Source organism: Poecile atricapillus, chromosome 3 (assembly GCF_030490865.1).
Source record: "Poecile atricapillus isolate bPoeAtr1 chromosome 3, bPoeAtr1.hap1, whole genome shotgun sequence".
Taxonomy (NCBI): Eukaryota; Metazoa; Chordata; class Aves; order Passeriformes; family Paridae; genus Poecile; species Poecile atricapillus.
Genome location: NC_081251.1, coordinates 67,620,852 through 67,641,898, shown reverse-complemented (window position 1 = coordinate 67,641,898; position 21,047 = coordinate 67,620,852). Strand labels below are relative to the sequence as shown.

The following is a 21,047-nucleotide window of genomic DNA, read 5'->3' as shown; positions in this document are numbered from 1 at the left end:
ATTTGAAAAAACCAGACCAGTACCCTGATCTCCTGAAATGTGAGGATGCTAATTCCTTACCCAGAGAACAAGTGCTATTTCCAGTTCTTCCACTGGGGGAAAAAAAAAACCACACAGGTATTTTAAAAAATCCAAAGCTCTGGCACCTAGCCATGACAAAGAGCCAAAACTAATATGATTTCCTACAAACACTGGAATGTACCCTGCAAAACAGCTACGGTCCAGTGCGTATCAACTGCTGGTGGCCTTCCTCTACAGCTTACTACACAATTCTCATATTAGCTCCCAGTCATTTCAACCTCAGGCAATACACTGTTGTTCATTATCTCCACTTCTAGCTTTTAAGCATTTTATAATAAAATATTTTAAATGTTGGAGTCAGGATTGATTTCTTCTGATGCATTTTTATATGCTGAATTAAAGCATGCATAGACCTTAACCATCTGTTAGTTTAAATGAAGGCAGCTATCAAGCCATGTGAATGGAGGCTACTTGAAAGATAATGGCAATTACAGTGAATTTCACTCACACCCACAGAGTTCACAGTTCAGATATGAAACTGTAAGGGGGTAAATAACTGCACGTAGCCAAAAATGCAATGCATGAGATTTACAAAGCATGAGCATCTTAGTTCAAAACATGACCCCAAGCAAATACCAGGAATTATCTGGGGATCTATCAATCTCCACCCATGTCTTGCTTAGAGGAATAAAAAACAAAACAAAAAACCCCAAATCACTAAGGAATAAGCAAGTTTGTCCAAGGGATGATCAAAATAATCCATATTTTATCAATGCTTTTGAAACACAGGCAAATACTTAAAAAAATAAAATACTTTTAACTTATACAAGGCTATATTATATATATTTTATATATATATAATATGTATATATGTGTATATATATGTGTGTGTATATATATGTATATAAACAGGCTATATAATAGCCTGTTACTCTGTTGAGCTTTTTACCAAGCTTCCAGGAGTGAGGATGATTACAGAGGAAGCCCAAAAACTTCACTGACAGTAGGTAGCTAATCAAAGAGTACCTACCCAACCAATCAATCATGTAGGTATCTATTGAGCTGGCCTCTCTACAGACAGCTGAGCTGCAGCTGGATGAGGCTGTGTGAACATAGCCTAAAATTACATGTTTAGACAGGCAAAAGATATTTTCACAATGTAAACAGAAAAGTGAATGGGTTGGATAAATCTGTCCAATTCCTACTGCCCATTGGAGTATGGATCCCATCCACGGCACCATTAATTGGTAAAGCAAAATTCCAGAAGAAAAAGTACCAAAATCTGAATAAAGTTTTTAAGGTTAAAAACTCTTATCTAGATGAAAGCCTTATCCTTACTAGAACAGCTTGGCATTTCTGAATGCTAATGCATGCATGAGAAATACAGGTTTGGAATAAGCATTGCTCTATTCTTCAAAGCAGAGTGCTCACTGTGGAGACACAACAAACATAATTCTTTACTTCATGCAGCCTGCTGTTCTCCTGGACAAGAGAAGCAGGTAATATTAAATAAGTAAAAAAAAAAAAGAGAAAAAAAAAAGAAAAAAGTATTTTAAAAGAACCAGAGAGTACTAAACAGCTTTTTTTCTTTTGGCAAGTTTTGTTTTGCCTTAGAATACCCGTGTCCTATCTCAGTTTGCAATTATAAACATAACAGGTTGATTTTGTCACTTCTCTCTACGTCCATTTGCTTTTGCAATTGAGTAATTTGTGTTGACAGGAAGAAAATAAAATGTATATTATTCCTCCACGTGAGTCACCTCAATTTTAACAATGTACAAATACTCACATATCAGCTGAAAACAGCAGATTTTGTTGCACAGCAAAAAGGTGAAGATACCCAGATTCCTGTCTGTTTTCACTAATAATTAAGCTGAGTGGAATTGCTTTCCACTTTATCCTCCTTGTGCTGACCAGAAGCCAACTGTTTCACCACACAGGTGCACATATGTGGTTGATCATTTCAACTCAAGGCCCACAGCTCAGGATGTGACTGACGGTCAGCTGAACAGAGGCAAGGGAGGGCTACAACCAGAGGTAGTGGCAATTCACACCCACTCCCTCTCTAACTACTTACTGTCACCTGCTGCTCTAGCACCCATGGTGGGCCACATCAGTAAAATAATCCATCCTTTTAGTATGTGTCTGTACTATGCAAAAGGAACTCTAACAGGCTGGAAAGGCAGGCACAATATTTTACCAAATCATATTTAGAGACCAAACCAACACCGGACAAAAAACCCCCACGAGATCCTAAATGCTTACTTCCACTTTTTTCCTCTTGAAGAAACTATCATGATGCTCTTCCTAACCTGAAATGTCATGAGGTGCCATGATGACATGAAGGAAAAGCTTATGCAGCACAGTCCCATATGGTAGGAGCAGTGAACCTCATTCCTAAAAAAGAGCTCATTACTCACATTCATTAACTTTATCCTACTGATCTGCTTCAAGTATTGTGTTTGCAGCAGAACACGTTTCAGGAAATGCTGCCAGCCAAAGGCTATCTTCACCTGCCGGATTAGTTCCAACTGCAGTGTCTAGGTTTTTTGCATGAAAGTGCTGACAGACAAAACCACTAAATCCCTGCCTCGCCTTGACCCAGTGAGAAAAAATCCATTAGCTTAATCATAATGCATTTTAACCCAAGTTACTTACAAACATCTGAAAACATTAGCGGGGAAAAAGTCAGAAAGGCCACATGCTGTTGATGTAAACTCAGCAGAGTTGCCTGGCTTGTATGAGTAAACATACAAGCTAAAAACAAAAGCCAAAAAAGTAAAGATAAAGCAAATACAAAAGTAACAGTGGCTTACCTTTTGAGGTGGTGGTCCGTGGTCATCCAGATAAGTGGAATTTCCTACAAAAATAAGAAGGATGGAGATAAACAAAAGCCATCCAATGCAACTTCCAAACTTTCCAATTCATGGAACCAGTGCATCTCTATCCCACTAGTTTTGTAATGTCAAATAATTAAAGGAAAATAAATTTTCTCTGTTTTAATTTTTGATTAACAAGTAATTTATTTTGACTACATTTGTAATACAAGATTAGATGCACATTGTCATTTTACAAACAAAATAACATGGCCCAAGGTGGCTTTAATTAATCAATCAACCAGCATTCAATCATATGTATGACAAAAATCTGCCAGCTGCATCCTTCTACATTTTAAGTGAGCAAGGCAAACCTCAAAAAGTTTTCTTAAATAATCAAGTATCAAAGACCTTTACCAATTCTTGGTCTGATGGAACTGACAAGCATTCACTTCTCTAACTGTATTTTTCCCAACCTCCAAGCTACTTTTTTATTCCTAAACAGTACTGGTGGAATGGGAACTGTATTCTGATGTAATTGCATCTGCCTTTTCAAGATGTTCCTTAAATTCAGACAAAAAGCTTAAAAAAAAAAAAAAAAAGCTTCTAAACAAGTGAAACAAGTGCACCCTTCTTAGCTACAATAAAAAAGGCAAGAATTTCAGACTTTTTACCCCTTCCTTAAAAACACACACTGATACATAAAATACACAGTCCCCCACACACATAGGCTGTATTCTGTAATTGTCCTTCCCCAACCTTTCTCCAAAAGTATTAATCACGTGCCTTCCCAACAACTTCTAGCAGATGATGAAACCTTGCAGCAAGCCTAAAATATCCCCTTGGGCCACACATGCCTCTCCTCTCAGTCATTCTCCTACCAAAGACAGAAAAAATATCTCTGCTCTAACCTTACATCAGTATGAGGTATGAGAATTATTTTTACAGGTACCTACTAGACATCCTAAAGTCACGTGGAAGAGGACTTTAAAAAAGCTTGTCCTGCTCATGAGCTTCTGGGGTGTTGAATAGGCAACAAACACAGGTTAGTGGGATAAAGCTGGAACCTAATGGCTTTTCTCTTCACAGTCTGGCCAAACCCCTCATTTTTCCAAGTGCCAAAACTCCTCTCCCAGAGTTTTCTGGATCCAGGAGGCAGGAAAGAGGTGTTTGTGTGTGAGTGTTACTGTTACAGAACAAAGAGGTGAAGCTTTAGTGTGGAATATTCAGTATCACCCACAACAGTACTGGGGGGTTAGTTTCAGCAGGATAAGCACGGGGCTGGATGGGGAAAGGCCGCCATTCCCTTGCCAGACTCTTGGGAGAGGCAGCTGCCACCTGGATCACACCATCCTGGGGAGAGAGAACCTGCAGACCACCACTGCCATCACAGCATGACAGATTTCTATGTACAAGAAGTTGGGATAACTTCTCAGAAATATTTTGCTTTCTGCTTTTCCTCTGGTTTTCCAACACATGTTACAAAGCCATGAAAGTTTCAGTCCAAAGGCTTCCAACTCATCTAAAGAGAAGTCCCAATACCCCAAACACATTCTTTAATGTATGTACCTTGATCTTGGAAGAGGTTGTGCAACTACAAAAGCCTGAACAGTAACCTTTTAATGGTCATCTTCTGAAGCATACCAGAAACCCATCTCAATATACATTTGACACAAATACTCACCCTCTGAACAATCCAGTGACTTAATTTAATGCCATAGATAACATGGCTGATGCCCTACATTTAGGACAATTTCTTATTCGTCCCTTTGATAGGATTCTAATTGCTAGGGAAGAAATTCAGCTCCTAGACTGCTAAAAGAGTTGGCAGTCTGGTTTTCTGTTTAGAGTAGCTATTCCACACACACAGACTTGAAAATAAGTGTTTCTCCTCCCACTTAATCTGGGACAAGAGCAAGGAAAACTTCTCATTCAGGATTTACCTTTTCTGTAGAACCAGGCTGTTACTAGTTCATAGCAGCTTTCTCTTCTTTACAATTAGGCAAGCAGAAAGATTGACAGTTATTGATAAAATAATTTCTTACTGTTTTCTCATGGCGTCAGGAAAATTGTTTCATTTTGATACCTAACAAAAAAGTGAAGTTTGTTGTCTAAACAAGCTAACACATTAGATAAGTCATAAACATTAGATGAAAACTGCTAATTTTTTTAAAAATAGCAAAGCTTAAGTTTCATAATCAGTATTAAGGTGGTTACAGGACTAACAAGTTATTTTTTCTTGTCTCCCCAAATCATATGCAATTTATGCTTACCTAAATAAAAAGGAATATTAATTACATATGTACTATCTTTACCAATCACCTATCACAGCCTATTTCACAGTAGAGAAGGACTTGAATTACTAGTCAAGAGCTCCACAGCAGCTTATAGCACAGCATCAAGAGTGTCAGAGTAATATCACAGAAACATTTTTAAGATATTCCTTAAAATTAAAGAGCTTGTAACTAATTTCACCTCTCTGTATCAGTAATATATGTCCTTAGTATGGAGACTGCATTCCTTTTCCTTGGAAATTTTTTAATTATTAAAGCAACATGGAAATATCTCTAGCTTTGAACATATGCCTTGTAGATTTGATTTAATCAAAATGTTTTTTTTCACAGCAGTCTAGCGACTACTGTATCCACTTAAAAGACAAGAGTACAATTATAGCCCATTCTATAAAGGTTTTTTACAAGGCAGATGCTTGCTCAAATTCAGAAGCTATGAACTGACAGAAACTAATTGCCAGACAACTACAAATGAAGAAGGAAACAGAGTATTGATTTTAAACCTAGTTAGAATAACTCACAATGAGCAGAGAATGGTGAGCTGCAGGCAGCCCCCATACCTTTACACTGCCCCAAACTCCATGTGCAGAGCTAGCTACTGTCTCATGCCACAGCTCCTCCTTCTGCTCCTCAGGCACACAAGTCCCAGTCAATCTCAGCTTCCATGGCTTGCCACACCAATTTAACAGTCTAAATTCTTTTGGGTTCAAGTTTTAATTGAGAATTTGTTTCCAGTAATAAAAGCAGAACCCTTTGCTGCATGATTCATACCATACAGTAAGTAAAATACATTAAAATAACTCCACAAGCCCAGCTGAATGGAGCGCAGCAGCAGCCTGTGAGGTACACCAGCCAGCTCCTTAACCCTGTGAAGCCCAGCACTGATCACCACATCAGAGATCTCAGCTTGTTTCCCCTCTGTCTGCGAAACAGGGGCCACACTATGGGAGCCTTAATGCATGCAGAAATATAATTTAACATGTGTACCTACGCCAAAGGCCTGAAGGAAAGATGATGACTTTCTAACACAAGAGGCCATGAAAATCTTAGGCATGATGCCCAACCTGGGTATTTGCAAATTGTAAATACTTAAAACAGGGTGCCGCTTTCACACACAGGGCCACTTCCCAGACAATACATATCAGATTAGTTTAGTTTAAAAACAAAAGAAAAATTCAGCATTACAAAAATTGCAACCATTGAGAAATACAAGCTAAAGCCAATCTATGAGCTACCAGCTACTAACAGCTGATGTAGCAGGAGAGTTGCACAGTAAAAATCAGAGACACAGGAATGGATACCAAAAGCACCAAACCTCACTGTACCAAAAGCACATAACCTCAACTTTTTATTGCAATTGCATTAACAAGCCTTTAGAAGATGGAGAGCATTATCTTACAGCTTTTGTATGCTTGACGTCACTATGTGCCACAGGAAGAGAAGAGGCTTTCTGTGGTGGATGATAAAGTGATAGAAGAGGGAGTCATCTTCCCTCACTAGGAACCTTATCTGTTGCCCCAAAGCAACCTATGGCAGTAAATTATTAGGATGTTTTCTCTCAACTCCTTTAATAAAGCTTTAATAAAGACATCATTGCTCTTGTCTGCTAATAACAAGATTATTCTAGTTGTTTGTTTCTCCTGAAGAAGAGTATTTACTTTTTATAAAAAGGAAAATTTCTGCCTTCCTGAAATAGCACGAAAATCTTAGGCATTAGAAACAAGTCAGACAAAATAATCAAATCTCAAAAGAAGTGGTATTATGCATTCCACAAACATGCTCAACGGCACACTTGGGCTGGCTGAACACTTCTCCACACTCTGCCAGAGATGATTAAAAAAAAAAGTCAGCTTTATTATAGAAAATGGTGAATACATGGATGCAGTCCAAATTTGTCCATAATTTATTATCTTTGAGGTTAAGTGAATCAGCTGTATGCAAAATCTTTGGGGAAACGTTGTGGTTATGTTCCTTTTTTCTTGGAATCACTGAAGTGTGGGGGTTTTGCTTGAAGCAAGCCAAGTTTAAACAGAATAAGTTGGTCAGTCAACCAGGATTAAGGACAAATATTGCTGTGTACAGTTCAGAAGCACAGATAATGAAAGTAACTGCAATTCTGGAAAAAAACCTTTCCAAAAAATGATTGGGGAGTACAAGAATAGGAAATAAATGGACTTATGCGTGAACTGAAGACCCTTTGATAGCAACTGAAACAGCGTGACTCTACTTGGACAATTCAGATATCCCACAGAAAGAATTGTGTAAAGAGAGTGAGAGAAAGCCAACACTGAAAATGTGGAGTTTGGACTATTTTTTTGGAGCAGGGCTTTCCCTTGTAGGAAATCACAAGCAGCAGTTTAAGGGAGCTGGGATCCAGCTAAGGCCATATTTAATTTGTCTTGTGGGAATTCTTCTTTGTTTTCATTCAGTCACCATTCCAAATTCCCAGGCGCCAATACAACCTCTACTGGCAAACAATCCCTTAGACCCTCTGATGTTTAAAGAAAGGAACAGTTTAATAGTTTTCTGAGGAGTCTTCTGGTCTGGAAATCAGATCTTGAAGAACAATTTCCCCACCAAGCACGACTAATCATTAAGAGCTGCACCTTCAAAATAAACTGAAGTGCCAGTGAGCTATCAGAAGACGATCAATTCTGCTGTGCTTCCTTCTTTATCTTTTTTCTCTCACAATTAAGCAGTGGACACCCATAGAAATTTTATAGATATTTCCACATCTGAAATAATATGATTTTCTTAGTCATCATGTCTTGGAGCCCTTTGTGGTCCAAAGACAGGAAGGGGTTTAGGACCTACAACTTGAAAACTAGCAGATGAGCAGCATGATGTTGCCCACAGCTCAAATCAAACCTAAAGGGAAAAACACTGCTATTGCTGAGGTCAGCACAGCCACACCAGCTTTCACAGAGGAAAGTTTTCACAGAGGTGTACAGAGAACATTAACACAGCAAAACATAGCAAAACCCCGCTGACCAGTCTGCATTGGAATACAGAGTGACTTATTGCCATTTCCTCTATCATATGTAAAAAGTTGCATACCTACAATTGGTTTTCTCTGTGCAAGACTAACATCCTATCAAAATTTTCATTTATAACCACAAAAAAATTAAAGTAAACATTATTTTTTAGAAAAATCCACTATGGATTTTTTTGCCTTTAAAATAATTTTAGTTATCCTTAATTTTTAAAATCCTAAATGCAATAAAACCAACCACAACAACAAAAACCAACCTACAGCCAAAAATACAAAACCAAACCAGCACCAAACCCACATTCAGTTTACTCTACATTACTGCACACAATGAAGGAAAAAAGCTGGAACATGACAAAAATACCTATTTTGCTTTGTTACCTAGTGACCTGAAGCCTAGAACTTAATAATGATGTAATTCAGATTTGATTACCTACAAGTTTCATACTTCTAACAGAACTGGGAGAGAAAACGGCACATTTTAGGAGAGTTTTTGAAAACTTACTGGCAATTCTGCATATGTGTTATATGTGAATGTACCACTGGAATACAGATATGAAGGGTTTGAATAACAGGAGGTTCCAGATATAATATACATCAGATGCCCCTCCTCTTGCAAAGAGAGGAGACTGCAGAAGATCAAAATGACAAAGCCACAGAGCCACTCTGATTTTAAACATTTAAAAATGTACAGACAGGTGTTTAATTTAATTGTTTTGTCTGCTACACTACTTTATTAATACTGGGAGAAGGGATGGGGGTAAAAATCAACATTTAATCAAGAAATAAAACCAGCCCTGCCAGGTACTTTCCTGCATGCAAAAGAAAAGCACACATACAGCTCTATTGAGGCACTGCAGAGAAAACCTGACCAAAAAAAAGGGTGCCATTAAGCCAAACTATTGCAGTTTTATTTAATTCACTTTGCTATGTAAACAAAGACTGATCTATCTTTGTGGCCTGGCAGCCCTTCACTAAATACACTTCAAAGACCCATTAACCTGTTGTTAACTTCAGTATGCTTTTCAGATGGTTCTTAAATTCAACATTCTGGTATCACACAGCAAATGGGCACAAATTTAATACGGTGTCCTCTTTTTTTCTCCTCAAAGATTTTTATTTTACATTCTGCCAAAAAGTGTGCCAAATATTTTGTAATGACTTCTATTCTTTTCTTAATTTCCTCAGCAAGACTTAACAAAATGCAGAGTCAGTTCTATAAATACACACAGGTGTTCCTGAGGGGGGAAAAAAAAATCTCTCAAGATGTGTGGTCAAGTAATACCTACAGCTACACAGCTGCCAACAGACCTGTTCAGAATTTAAAGGGGCAAGTAGGGAAAAGCTCACAGTTCAACAGCTGAACCACCACCCACTGAAATAACACAGACAAACACTGGTCTCTGACTTCATTTCTTAACTGGATAATGTGAGAATAATAATGGACACTGTATCAAATTATTATGGCTGAATACAAAAGTGGTTAGAGCAGCACAGAAACCAGCAAGTTAGAGAGTAGAACATCTGACAGTTGTAAAAGAGCGTGAATCCATGAGATCCAGGTAGCATACTTGGGAATCTGCCTGCGGAAGGCTGCAGTAACAACGATACCTGAGAATTAACAGGAAACGAATGAACAAAACATGGCTGAAAGAAAATACTCTGAAAGTAGCTATCAGAACCCAACACTCTTAAACTGGAAACAGAAAAACATTGCAACAGTCAGGGATGAGGACTGGACAACACTGGAGATATCCAAGAGGGAAATAGTCAAGCATCTGCCAGGAATGAGCCAGGTGTTACCATTCTGCTTTAGAATCAACAGGCAAATTAAACCAGGTCCTATTCCAGCAATATTTCTTTTTAATGAAGATCTCAGTTTTTTGTTTTCAATCAGGCAAACTTCCCTTGGCTGTTGTTCTGGATCCCATTACTCAATATTCTCATTCATTACTTGAAAGATACATTAAAAAGCACTAGTATCAAATTTGATAACAATACCAAATGAAAGGACTTAAAATCTGCTGAAACTCTGAGGAGAACAGAAACATACTGATCGGTTAAAGAAATGGTCTGAAAACACAAGGTACAATCCAGTAAAAACAAGAATACAAATTTCAACTTGGATAAGGGCAACATCTTCATAAAAGCAGAATGGAAACAAAGTGGTAACTGCAGAAAAGAGCCATAATGGGAGGTGAAAATCAGTTTCCTTCCTTCAGATCTCTTTAAGCAGTCTGTGAAAGCTTTTCAGGAAGATCATTCCACCCCAGCTGAATGTACAGAGATAGTTTCACTAGCTTGGTAAGAAGTTTGCTTTAACTGACTGTCATGTGAAGAAACTTTTTAAGACTTAGGATTACTCCATTTTCCCCTTTTCCTCCTAATAGAGAGGTAATTGCAAGAATATTTGCAAGCTATTTGACTTCTTCAGAGAAAACTTTTTTCCCCTCTACTGCGCAGATCGCATGATGCAGAGGAAGAAACACTATAGGAGTGATGGTGACAGGGCCACAATACTTTCAGTGCATACACTCTGCCACACAGGGCACAGCACAGCCAACACAGGAGACTCTCTGCACAGCTGAGGTGCAGGACTGCAGCTCCACAGATGAACCTTGTCTTCACAAGACTCCCCTTACCAAAGTGATGACACTGAGGCTGAGGGATGGACAAAGTACATTATGATGAAGCTTCAGTAAAGACCTTGTCCAGTGCAAGGCCTCTTAGTCTCACTTCACTCTGCTATTCAGGCTACAAACTCTGTATCTGACCAGACACCTTCTCAGATGATACCAGTCTCAAGAGTTTCCTCTTACATCAGTGCCAGACATCAGCTCTGCACTTTCACATGATGTTTTTCCAGAGACAAGGGTTTTAGTATTTAAACTTAATCCAACTTGCAAGCTTTATTCCTGTCTGCTGCATTTATGCAGATATATTTCTCTCTTTTCCCCCCTGCACAGGCAATCTTGGCAAACAGCAAGTCAATGAATTTTGGGAAACACCCAGCTGGCACATCACCAGTTATTCAAGGAAGATTTTTATTACTATTATTAGTATTATTAAGTACTACACTGCAAATGCTATCCAGAAGGAGTTGTTTGTTGGGCATTTGGTTTGAAGTTTCTGTCCCTGGAGGCACATTTCCGAGAAGCTGCCTAGGTCTGTGGTCTGACCCCAGTGGCACCTTCCTAGCAGAGAAAAAATGAACACACTTCACAGAAAATTGGTCACATACATCTCTAAAGAATTATTCATATTTTTATTGTGCTGAAGCCAAATGAGTTTTCCTTGCATGTGCTTTTCACAACATCTGAGTCATATGGTTGCTAAGATTTTGTCACACTTCTTTACGGAGGCAGCTGCATTTAGGATAATGGACCCCCCATAAGAGGTAGCCTGCCAAGATCGAGCTGTATGTCTGTTTTTCACTTTCTCCATAGTTCAGGTTCTTTTAGAATCTGATTTGAAAAAGTACAGATGAAAATTTTTAAAAAGAGCTTTTTTACAAGTCTGTCTCCTTTTCCTCCTAAGCAGTTCTTTGTGACACAGGAGAACCACTGTAAAACTCTTCCCTATACTTATATGCCTCCTGAAAAGCAATACCACTCTATAAGAAGCAGCTCTCTTTGCATTGCTTTCTTTTCTGAATATAGAATTAAAATAAAGAATTACAAACTGCTTAACTATTATTAGCTTCCCATCCTCCAAGGTCTTAACAGACACAAAATTAGAAATAGTATTTCTTGCCAAGTCTGTTAGATGCCTATAACTGCAAAATGAAGCATATAAGTAGGTCAGATAAGGAACATAATGTACCTAAATGAGCTATTTCTTCTTTATGACACATTAGCATAAAATGCTATTAATTTCTACTACAAAAAATACTACAGCTTCAGATGGCTTTTGAGACTTCAACATGATTTAATAGAAATATTTTCCATTACTATAAATGCTTTGGCCAAACTGCTCATTTTTCACACTATCCAGCTTCTATTCATGAAGACATTTTAACTCCTTTCTACCCCAGTCTCAAACACAGGCATCTGAGTGACACAAAGACTTCTTAGTGCAGAAGTTTTGTATTTTAAGAACTTCTGTAGAGAAACTGCATGTTCGAAACCAAGGGGTGAGATTTAGCATACACAGAGCTTTGCACTAGACTTAAACCTGCCTTTCTATTTCAGCACCCTTTCATTCAGTTGAACTCTGCAACTGTAAAAGTACAGGATTAACCCCATTCCTGTCATTCCAAAACCTTGCAATACATAACTTCTACTTTCAATTTCAGCCTTTACTGAGAAGAGTCATTTTGGTACATTTGGAATAGGTAACAAAGTCAGTATTTCTGGAAGTATTTTCTTCTACAAAGCACTGCAAGTGTCCAGCAAAACCTATGATTTCTAGAAATATTACTTTTTCTGTGTTTAGCCTCATTTCTCATGATCTTAAATAAGATTTCTACCCATTTTTGGAGGACTGCATGATTTGTTAGATTGATTCATAAACATTTGGTAGGATGCCCTATGGAAAAATAAAAGGAATGCATTGTTTTGCTCTTCAAAATCTAACACTGTCCTCACTACTGAAGCCAAGGACCCACAATGCATAAACTGGGCTTACCTGTGTGAAAGACACTACACAGCTGTTGTGGTTTTAAAGCATTAGCTAAAAAATCACTAGAAAACTTACTCATTTTTTGCTGTGAGATATGGATTAGAAGAAGAGCAAAACAGGCTTAAAACTTAAAAGGAATAAAGAAAGTTTATTAACAAAACCACGAGAATAAGAAACCAGAATAAAACTTCCAGAACTCCTTTTTCCTCGCTACTCGACCATTCTCTCATTCACATGGCAACATAGAGACAAAAAAATCTGGTGGTTAAAACAGTCTTAACTTTGCTATAGTCTTTTTATCAGTCTTGGTAGAGAAAAAGAAGTTCTCTTCTGCCAATCTATGGAGTTTTTCACAAGAAAATTATTTTTCTCATGGCTTTCTATTTCTCTGATGCCAGCCACCCGGAAAACTCTGTCATCAGTTCACTCCTCCCATTTCACACCACTCTGAGGTGTGTTATGGGTCATAAGCCCAGGGGTGTCATTTTAAGGATGAGTTATTCAAAGGCAAAAGTTCTCTTCATCTGTCTCTGTGATCATCTCCGGAAACAGAAGTTTTCTCTTTGCCTCTTAAGGGCCACAAATTTTTAACAACTATTACTTTTCTTTTTCTGTTCCAGCATCTCATAGGATCACAACTACTTCACCATTTGCTTAAATACACACTTTGAAATACTCTATTCCCCCCAAAATACTCTCTCATGAATTAAAGGAGTTTTTCAGAACACTGTTGTCCATCTCTGTAGTTTTAGCAAAAGAATATTTCAGCTTATTAAAGCATCTCCTTATTTCTCTCCCCCATCTAAAGCTTAATTCCTTTCTTCACTGTTTTTGATAGTTTATGTTGTCTCTTTACCTGCTGATCACTCTTTCTTGCCTTCTTCCTGGAAAAAGGATTAAATCTGCAAGTTTCATCTGGGTGGTAAAAGGGTTAAAATCTTGTTCAAGCCGCAGGTGTTCATGCTGCCAGGTTTCAGCTCAGCAGTGCTCAGAGCCCGGAGTCTCTCGAGAAAAGCTTCAGCCACCCCGAAAGCTTCCAGGGAGGCTGCAGCAGAGCCCGGCCCAGCCTGGGGCCGGGGGGAGCCCCGCAGGCTCCATCTCCTGCCCGGGGACTGTGGCAGACCCAGCCCAGCCCAGCCCAGGAAGGGGAAAAACCCCGCAGGCCCCATCTCCCGGCCAGGCCGCACAGCCTGGGCAGGGGACGGGAGCCAGCTGGAGCTTTGTTACCTTTCACAGCCAGGAAACAAAGAGACAAAGAAATTCTCGGGCTTAGGTCTTAAGGTGGTGTTCACAGGTTGATCTCACTTTTCAATGGCCAGAACTACTGTCAGTTCTCAGAAATGGCCAGTTATTGGCCAGGAGAAAAAAACTCCCATCAGCCTCTAGCAGCCTTAACTTCCTTAGGTGTTTCCCTATGTTTTCTTAAATGCCAATCCATCACAACAGCCCTCGTGAGTTTCATCAATTCAAACATATCCAGCAGTAAATACAAATGTGCACCAATTTGAAACAGAAAAAATTTGACTACTGATTTTTTGATAAGCATTTTGTATGCTTTCAATTCTCAAAAGTTTGAGTGAAAACCTTTGGAAGACAAGTTTTCAGATGTATTGATTCATTCTTGTTGCCTTAAGCTCAGCAATGACTAAAACAGCATTCTAGAAGCGTTAGCAATGGCAGGTCTGCATTAACATCTTTATACAGAGAAGGTAACTATGCTTGTAGCAGTGCCATACAACCACAGAAGCAGACCAAGTGTCATCAGCTTCAGCAGAAGTCTTCAAATCAGAATTATTTCTCTCATGCTCCCTACCTGTCCCAGACAGATTTTCACTTTATATATATCTAATCCTAACCTAACTGGTGAGGAGGTCAAATGATGAAAAGCAACTTTGATGAAAGCAACCAAGAGGGTCTAAAATGTATTTTGACTCACTGGAATAACTGTTTACTTAGGACTGCTCTTGGATGCTTTGACTGCACTCATGAACTCCGAGTTGCAAACATTCACTACTGGTAACAATTACCTAGGCGTGCTCTTTCTTTTTATATCATTTTCCTGTGTTTTATTTAGCTTGGAGAACCACATCAGGATGTCACCACTAAGATGTGGTAGTTTAATAGATCTCTAACTGCCACTCACCAGGCCTCCTGCAGACAATGTTTCTTACAAGAGACATCTCAAAATATATGAAAAACATCTGTGCCATGTAGACTATGACAATATAGTAGCCATTATTTAAATTCAACTTCTCAATGTACACATAGATTAAGGAATTTTTTTGTACTGCATGTAACTAACTAATTAAATATATATATATGTATATGTATATATATATAAGCAACAAACTCTGCTTTGCTTCAGTTGTTGGGAGATTTCTATGCAACATTAAATTAGTTGTTTCAAAAGTTATAACAAAGATATTCACATTGTCACATCCTACAGAGTAGTATAAATTAGATGTACTATTGTACATCTGTATTACGTATGATGATGTAACGTTTTTAGGACTTGCTTGTCAACCTTCTGCTTAAGAGTAAAGATGATTTTATAATGCCAGACACTTTAAGACAATATTTTTTAACTTTTGCTGAAAGGTGAGAATAGGCTTCTTGTTCTAATCATACAGCAGGCAGAGTGGTGTTATTCTACATTTCACAGGGTCATTTCAGCAAAAGTATTTAATTTCTACAAATTTCCATTGAGTTTGGCTGAGACGGAGAGTAAAGAAGTTGCAGCATTCTGAAATCAACATTTAGATACATGAAAAATGTAATCCTTTGTTCTTTACTCTGCATTAGATTCTACATTTCTCAGAAAGACAGCATTATCAAAAAATATAGGGAAATCTACCTAGAGAAATCTAATGTAGGGTTGTTTATATTGTTTTAAATAAAAAAAAAAAGCTTGAAGACCCTCTTGAGCTAAGCTAGGCTACTGTTCAATGCTATTTTCAACAGCAACTGTGGTACTAGGAAAAGGTTATTATTAACTATTATTTATATAGTATATATCTAGAATATTAACAATTAAATGTGTTCTCTTTATCCCCAAGGATGCAAGAAGAAGACAAAAAAACCAAAAACTCATACAAATGTAACACAAGAAGCATCCTCTCCCCTATTAGCAAAGTTAGAGTTGTAATTTTCTGTGCATTAGAAGCTTAAATACAAACTTACATACAATTACAGATCAGTTTAATTGTAATCACCGATCAATTTACACTTGCAAGTTATATATTTCCTTAAGCAAAAACACTCTCATGGCAAGAACATCCAGATCTCACTCATTAATTTTCTTATGGCTTTGTCTTTCCTTCACATGAGATTTCTGTCCCTTTACAGAGAAGATACTAAGATGAGAACTAAGTACTTCTGTAATTGGTAACAAGAAATTCTCAAGTTAAATCATTGAGTTCCCCAGGCAACAATAGATTGCAAAACTGTCTTCTCCTAAGTAAGCCCTATCTAGGATGCAGTCTTCACTCAGGAAATGTGTTGACACAAGCACTGCAGAAACAAAATCAAATCTCATTCCATGTACTCAAGTGTTCACTGCTCACAGGTTTTGTTCGGTGTTTTTTTTATTAGTTTTACTGTGATCTTTGTTGGTCTTGGGTTTTTTAATGCTTGTGTTTTAAAGCCAGGTACTTAAAAATTAAGGAACCTAGCATCTCCAGACATAGAAACAATGGGCTGCAATATAAAAACCATCAGGACACACAAACAGCTGTGGAGATGGTGCCTGCAGTACTGACATTAGTTATTCATGGAAAATGTAACACTTCTGTAAATTATCCTGACCTCTGATTCAAAGACAGAGGTACTTTCTGCAGAATATGGAACTCTGATTTTTTAATAGACACCTGTGGGAAAGAGATTCTTTAAAAAAAAACCCAAAATACTCAAAAATCAGTATATTACCAACACCAAATTTGTTTCAGTCTGATCACAACCTACACACTTGAAAAGAGCACATTCAGTGAACTGCACTGCCACAGCTATTTGCTGCCCTGATGTGAACGTGAAATAACCTTTCAGCAAAGTTGCAGCAGTTTGCTCTGTGCAAACTGTGTGCTCTGTTGTCTTTTGGCCTCACAACACTCTAGGCTTTGGGACACGTGTCAGGACTTTGTGGCATTACTTTCCCTTTTAGACCTCAAAAATTCATCTCAGACTTCCTACCACAAGTCATTTTGTTCCAAGTCTTGACATCCTTATGGATCCTCTATCGGCAGCTCTCATGGTATGGTCATCCAGTGTCAGCTCCTCAGCTCCCCTAACTCCAAACAAAATACAGCTGTGAAAATACCTCCTCTCTGCTGCTGCTGCAGCTTCACACAAGCTGTTTAATAGGTCTCCACTGTTTTCTTCTCATTTCCCACAGCAGTTTCCACTGTATTACATTATTTAACAATCCTCCAGAATTTATTTTTGTCAAACTCTAAGAACAATGTAACTCCCCTAGCCTTTTCAAATCAATACATTATTTTTTAATAAAATCAGAACGAGCAAGTAAGAAAAAAGAAAACCCAGCCCTAGACATATTCCTGACATGGAAAATATACCAGTCTAAATTATTAAAAATTAGAAAGCTGAAAATGGGACCTTAAGAAGGTAAAATCTGAGGTAGAAGACTTGACATAATGCCATGGCACTGGGATTACCAATACTTATATTTCAGAAGACCCCCGTGTATTTATTCAGGCTGAGATGAGAGTTCACAGCCAAGACACAAGCAATAAAGGGCTTTAAATGACTGATCCTAGAATTCCTATTCCCATGCCAGGCAGCTTTCCTCCCTTCTTTACAATCTTCCCTCAAATAAGACAAAATAGTGTCATCACATCAAACATCGCTAATAGCAATTTTGTCATCAGAGTAATCCTTAAATACAAATCATAGTTTATGTATTTTTTAAGAGTAATAAAAAGAGAGCCATTATAAAAGCCCTGAGATGGGTCACTTTAATACCATAGTTCCTGGAAAGGCTACTGACAGAACTGGTATTTTAAAATAAGGTCTATACCAGCAACGCTTGCAGGACCAAGCCTTAAGATTAGACCTCCTTGGGAAGAGGATACATCCTTCTGACACACTCACATAGGGCCCAGCACTCACTAACTTCACTGTTAACTAAAACACATCAAGTTTCCAACATCCCTAGAAGTTTACTATTCATTTATTTAAGCCCAGGACTTTATAAACTCTTACACTTTTGACTCTTTGGTTGGCAGGTAAACAAGCAATGCATTTAGCTCCATAGAAACCCTGTAATATACCGCCTTTATAGATCATGGAAACTTAAAGACAGAGGAACAATAGAGTGCCATCAGCTGGAACATGCATCAAGTGAGCACAAACAGGATTTTGTACAGGCAGCTATACGAGGCATATATAAAACTATACAATTTTACAGCAAGACAGAGAATCCTGGTGGAAACCGGGGTGGTTGTGTCACTTTTGTTTTCTTTTTAAAACAAATGGCCTAGGACATGAATCACAGCATGAAACCAGTGCACACATACCATCACCCCACCCCCTCAATAAAACAAAAAAGTCTAGAGCTTGACAGCAGAACTAAGAAGACCAGTTTTGTGCTCATATATCCTTTCTGAGTTTGGTTTGTTCATTGTTTCTCTCCTATCTCACCTGCTATTTTAGAAGTGTATCTTTATTATAATGGAATCATATTCTACATACAATCTTGACTGCAAGAAAAGCAACTTTGCACTTGATTCATCATGTCATATTAGGCTACTACACTTCTGCTAGGCCTGGGAAGGATGACAGTAGGCTAAGCATACTCCTGCCACTTTCAGTTAAAGAAAAAATTTCAGGGCCTTATGCTTCTTTCTGAACTCAACAAGCCATAGCTTTCATTATATTCTCCCTTTTTATAATGCAGCTGAATGACAGGATCCATTTTCACCATGTATTCTCATGGCACTTGCTGAATGCTTAGTAAAATTTTAAGCACCATGCCTGAAATCTATTAACTAACAGAGGTAATCCCTTATGAATTCACCAAGAGAAGAAAAAACCAAACAAGCAGAAACATGGATATCAGCATTTTGTCACTGGCATTGCAAGGTCTCAGTCCTATGCTGCATCCTTCTGGGTACTGCAAGTACACAGACCCTGAAAAAGCCCAGACCCCATGCAAAATGCCTGCCTTGTTCAAAGGATCAAGCTATGTCCTCAACATCTTCCACCATCACTGCTGAATCTGGGAGTGCTACCAGCAACAGCAGGACAACTTCCTTTAAGTTAAACATCGACAGAGTCTGAGGCAGCCTTCACAAATACCAATGTTCACAGCTCCCAGGAGTCACAAGTCTCGGTTTAGACTGCAGAATCAGAAAATCATTTTGGTTGGAAAAGACCTCTCAGATCATTAAGTCTAGCCATTAAGTCAGTACTGCCAAGTACACCACTAAACCATGTCCCTAGACACTGCATCTATACATCTTCTAAGTACTGCCAGGGATGGTGACTCAACCGCTCCCCTGGGCAGCCTGTTCCAATGCTACGGTTTCAGTGGAGAATTTTTTTTTAATATCCAATCTAAACCTCCCCTAGCACAATTTAAGGCCACTTCCTCTTGTCCTATTGCTTGTTACTTAGAAGAGATGTACCCCCAGCTTGCTACAACCTTCTTTGAGGTGAAAGAGTGATAGGGTCACCAAGCTAAACAATGCCAGTTTCCTTAGATGCTCCTCATAGGACTTTTTCTCTAGACCTTTCACCAGATTTGTTTGTCTTCTCTGGAGGTGCCATTTGGACACATTTAAATGTAAACACATTCAAAGTTACCGTGGGAGCCAACAGAGAAAAAGGACAGTGCACATCAGTGTCAAGAAACGTGGAGTGAAACATCACAGCATCAGGTGGATCCCTTTCCTCTTTTAGCACAAATGTACTAAAAAACAAATATTAAGATAAACTGTGGCTAAAAAGTTTTTGGACTTCCACTGTTGTTTCTCCAAGTTGTGGATTCAACAGAGCCAACCCTATTCATTGGCCAACACTGGTACCATTGCTGGGGCTAAGGTAGATGACGCACCAAAAGCAAGTAAGTTCACCACATTAGATAATGGTGCTCTTTTGTGGCTACAAATCACAAAAAAAACCAAAAAACAACACCCACAACCCAGAAAGAGAAAACTAATGAAAACCACCATTTACCTAGGTGCTTATTCCTAATTTCTCAGCTGTTCTGCAGAACAGATACTCAAATCATCAGAACCCAAATGAACATTCAGAATTTCTGCTGGAAGACAGCACTGAAATCATGGGAAACTTCCAGCTACTTAAGTTTTGGTTACATATAATAGTTCTTCCTCTGAATGACAGAGGGATTTCTTGCACAAACCCGAGCTGTTACAAGGGGTACTTTTCTGACACTTTACTTTTCATGCAATATTCTGGTAATATTAACATAAAAATACCAGACAATCAAGGCACCCTTTCTAAAGTATGCATACATCTGTAAGTGTACAATACAAATAGAAGACAACTCTGATGTATTTGTGTTATAGTACATTGCTGGTTAGCACTGCCTTCACCCAGACAGAATAGGACAGCAGTGTATGTTAGTAACTTGGGAAGGCTGGGAAATGTGATTTCATAGTACAACTAAAGTCTAGGAACAATTTAGTCACTGCAAGATCACAAAGGGGAGAGCAGTTTTACTCCTCCCAGCTGCTGAGCAATATCCTGGATGAACTATGGTTTCTGTTAAAACGATCACAGAGAAACAGGCATTTTACAATCTCAAAAATTGTTTTCAGCACAGGAGTAAGTGAAGGCAATTCACACTTTTCAGGAAACTCATAAAGGCAGTACAAAAATATGAGAAACCCAGTTATGATGTCTTTGGTGATTAGAAGTTTTTTTGTTGTCACAAATGGAAGAGTATCTTCACATCTAACATAACACTGTTTTCACACAGTTAAAATTATAGTATTTTTTACTTCCTTGCAAATCTGGCACACAATCTGGTTTTTTACTTCTGTTCTTGGTATGCCATTTAGAACCCAGAATATTATGCAATTTTGGCATTTTAACTATTTTTCTGTAAATATGAGGGTTCCATGTTTTTTTCCCACAACTGATCTGTTATTTACTGTCAATGTACTATTTCTACATTATTCTGAAATGTTTCTCTGCCCTTTCTGGTATCCTTACAGTATCTTTACTTCAGAATCACCTGCAAATATAACCAAAATGTTACATCTTCCCATTCTAAGCACTAAAACAGATATTGCTCAAAGCAAGAGTACTAATCTTTAATAGACATCTTCTTTA

At 38.2% G+C, this 21,047-nt stretch overlaps 1 protein-coding gene across 2 annotated transcripts in view; it reads right to left on the bottom strand.

Annotated features, from left to right (window-relative positions):
• Positions 1-21,047, bottom strand: part of UST (uronyl 2-sulfotransferase) — a 156,260-nt gene that overhangs the window by 97,791 nt on the left and 37,422 nt on the right. For both annotated transcript variants that reach the window (XM_058836123.1, XM_058836124.1), the window contains exon 2: positions 2,838-2,881. In XM_058836123.1, the coding sequence (XP_058692106.1) occupies positions 2,838-2,881 (44 nt within the window). The remainder of the gene's footprint in view (positions 1-2,837; positions 2,882-21,047) is intronic.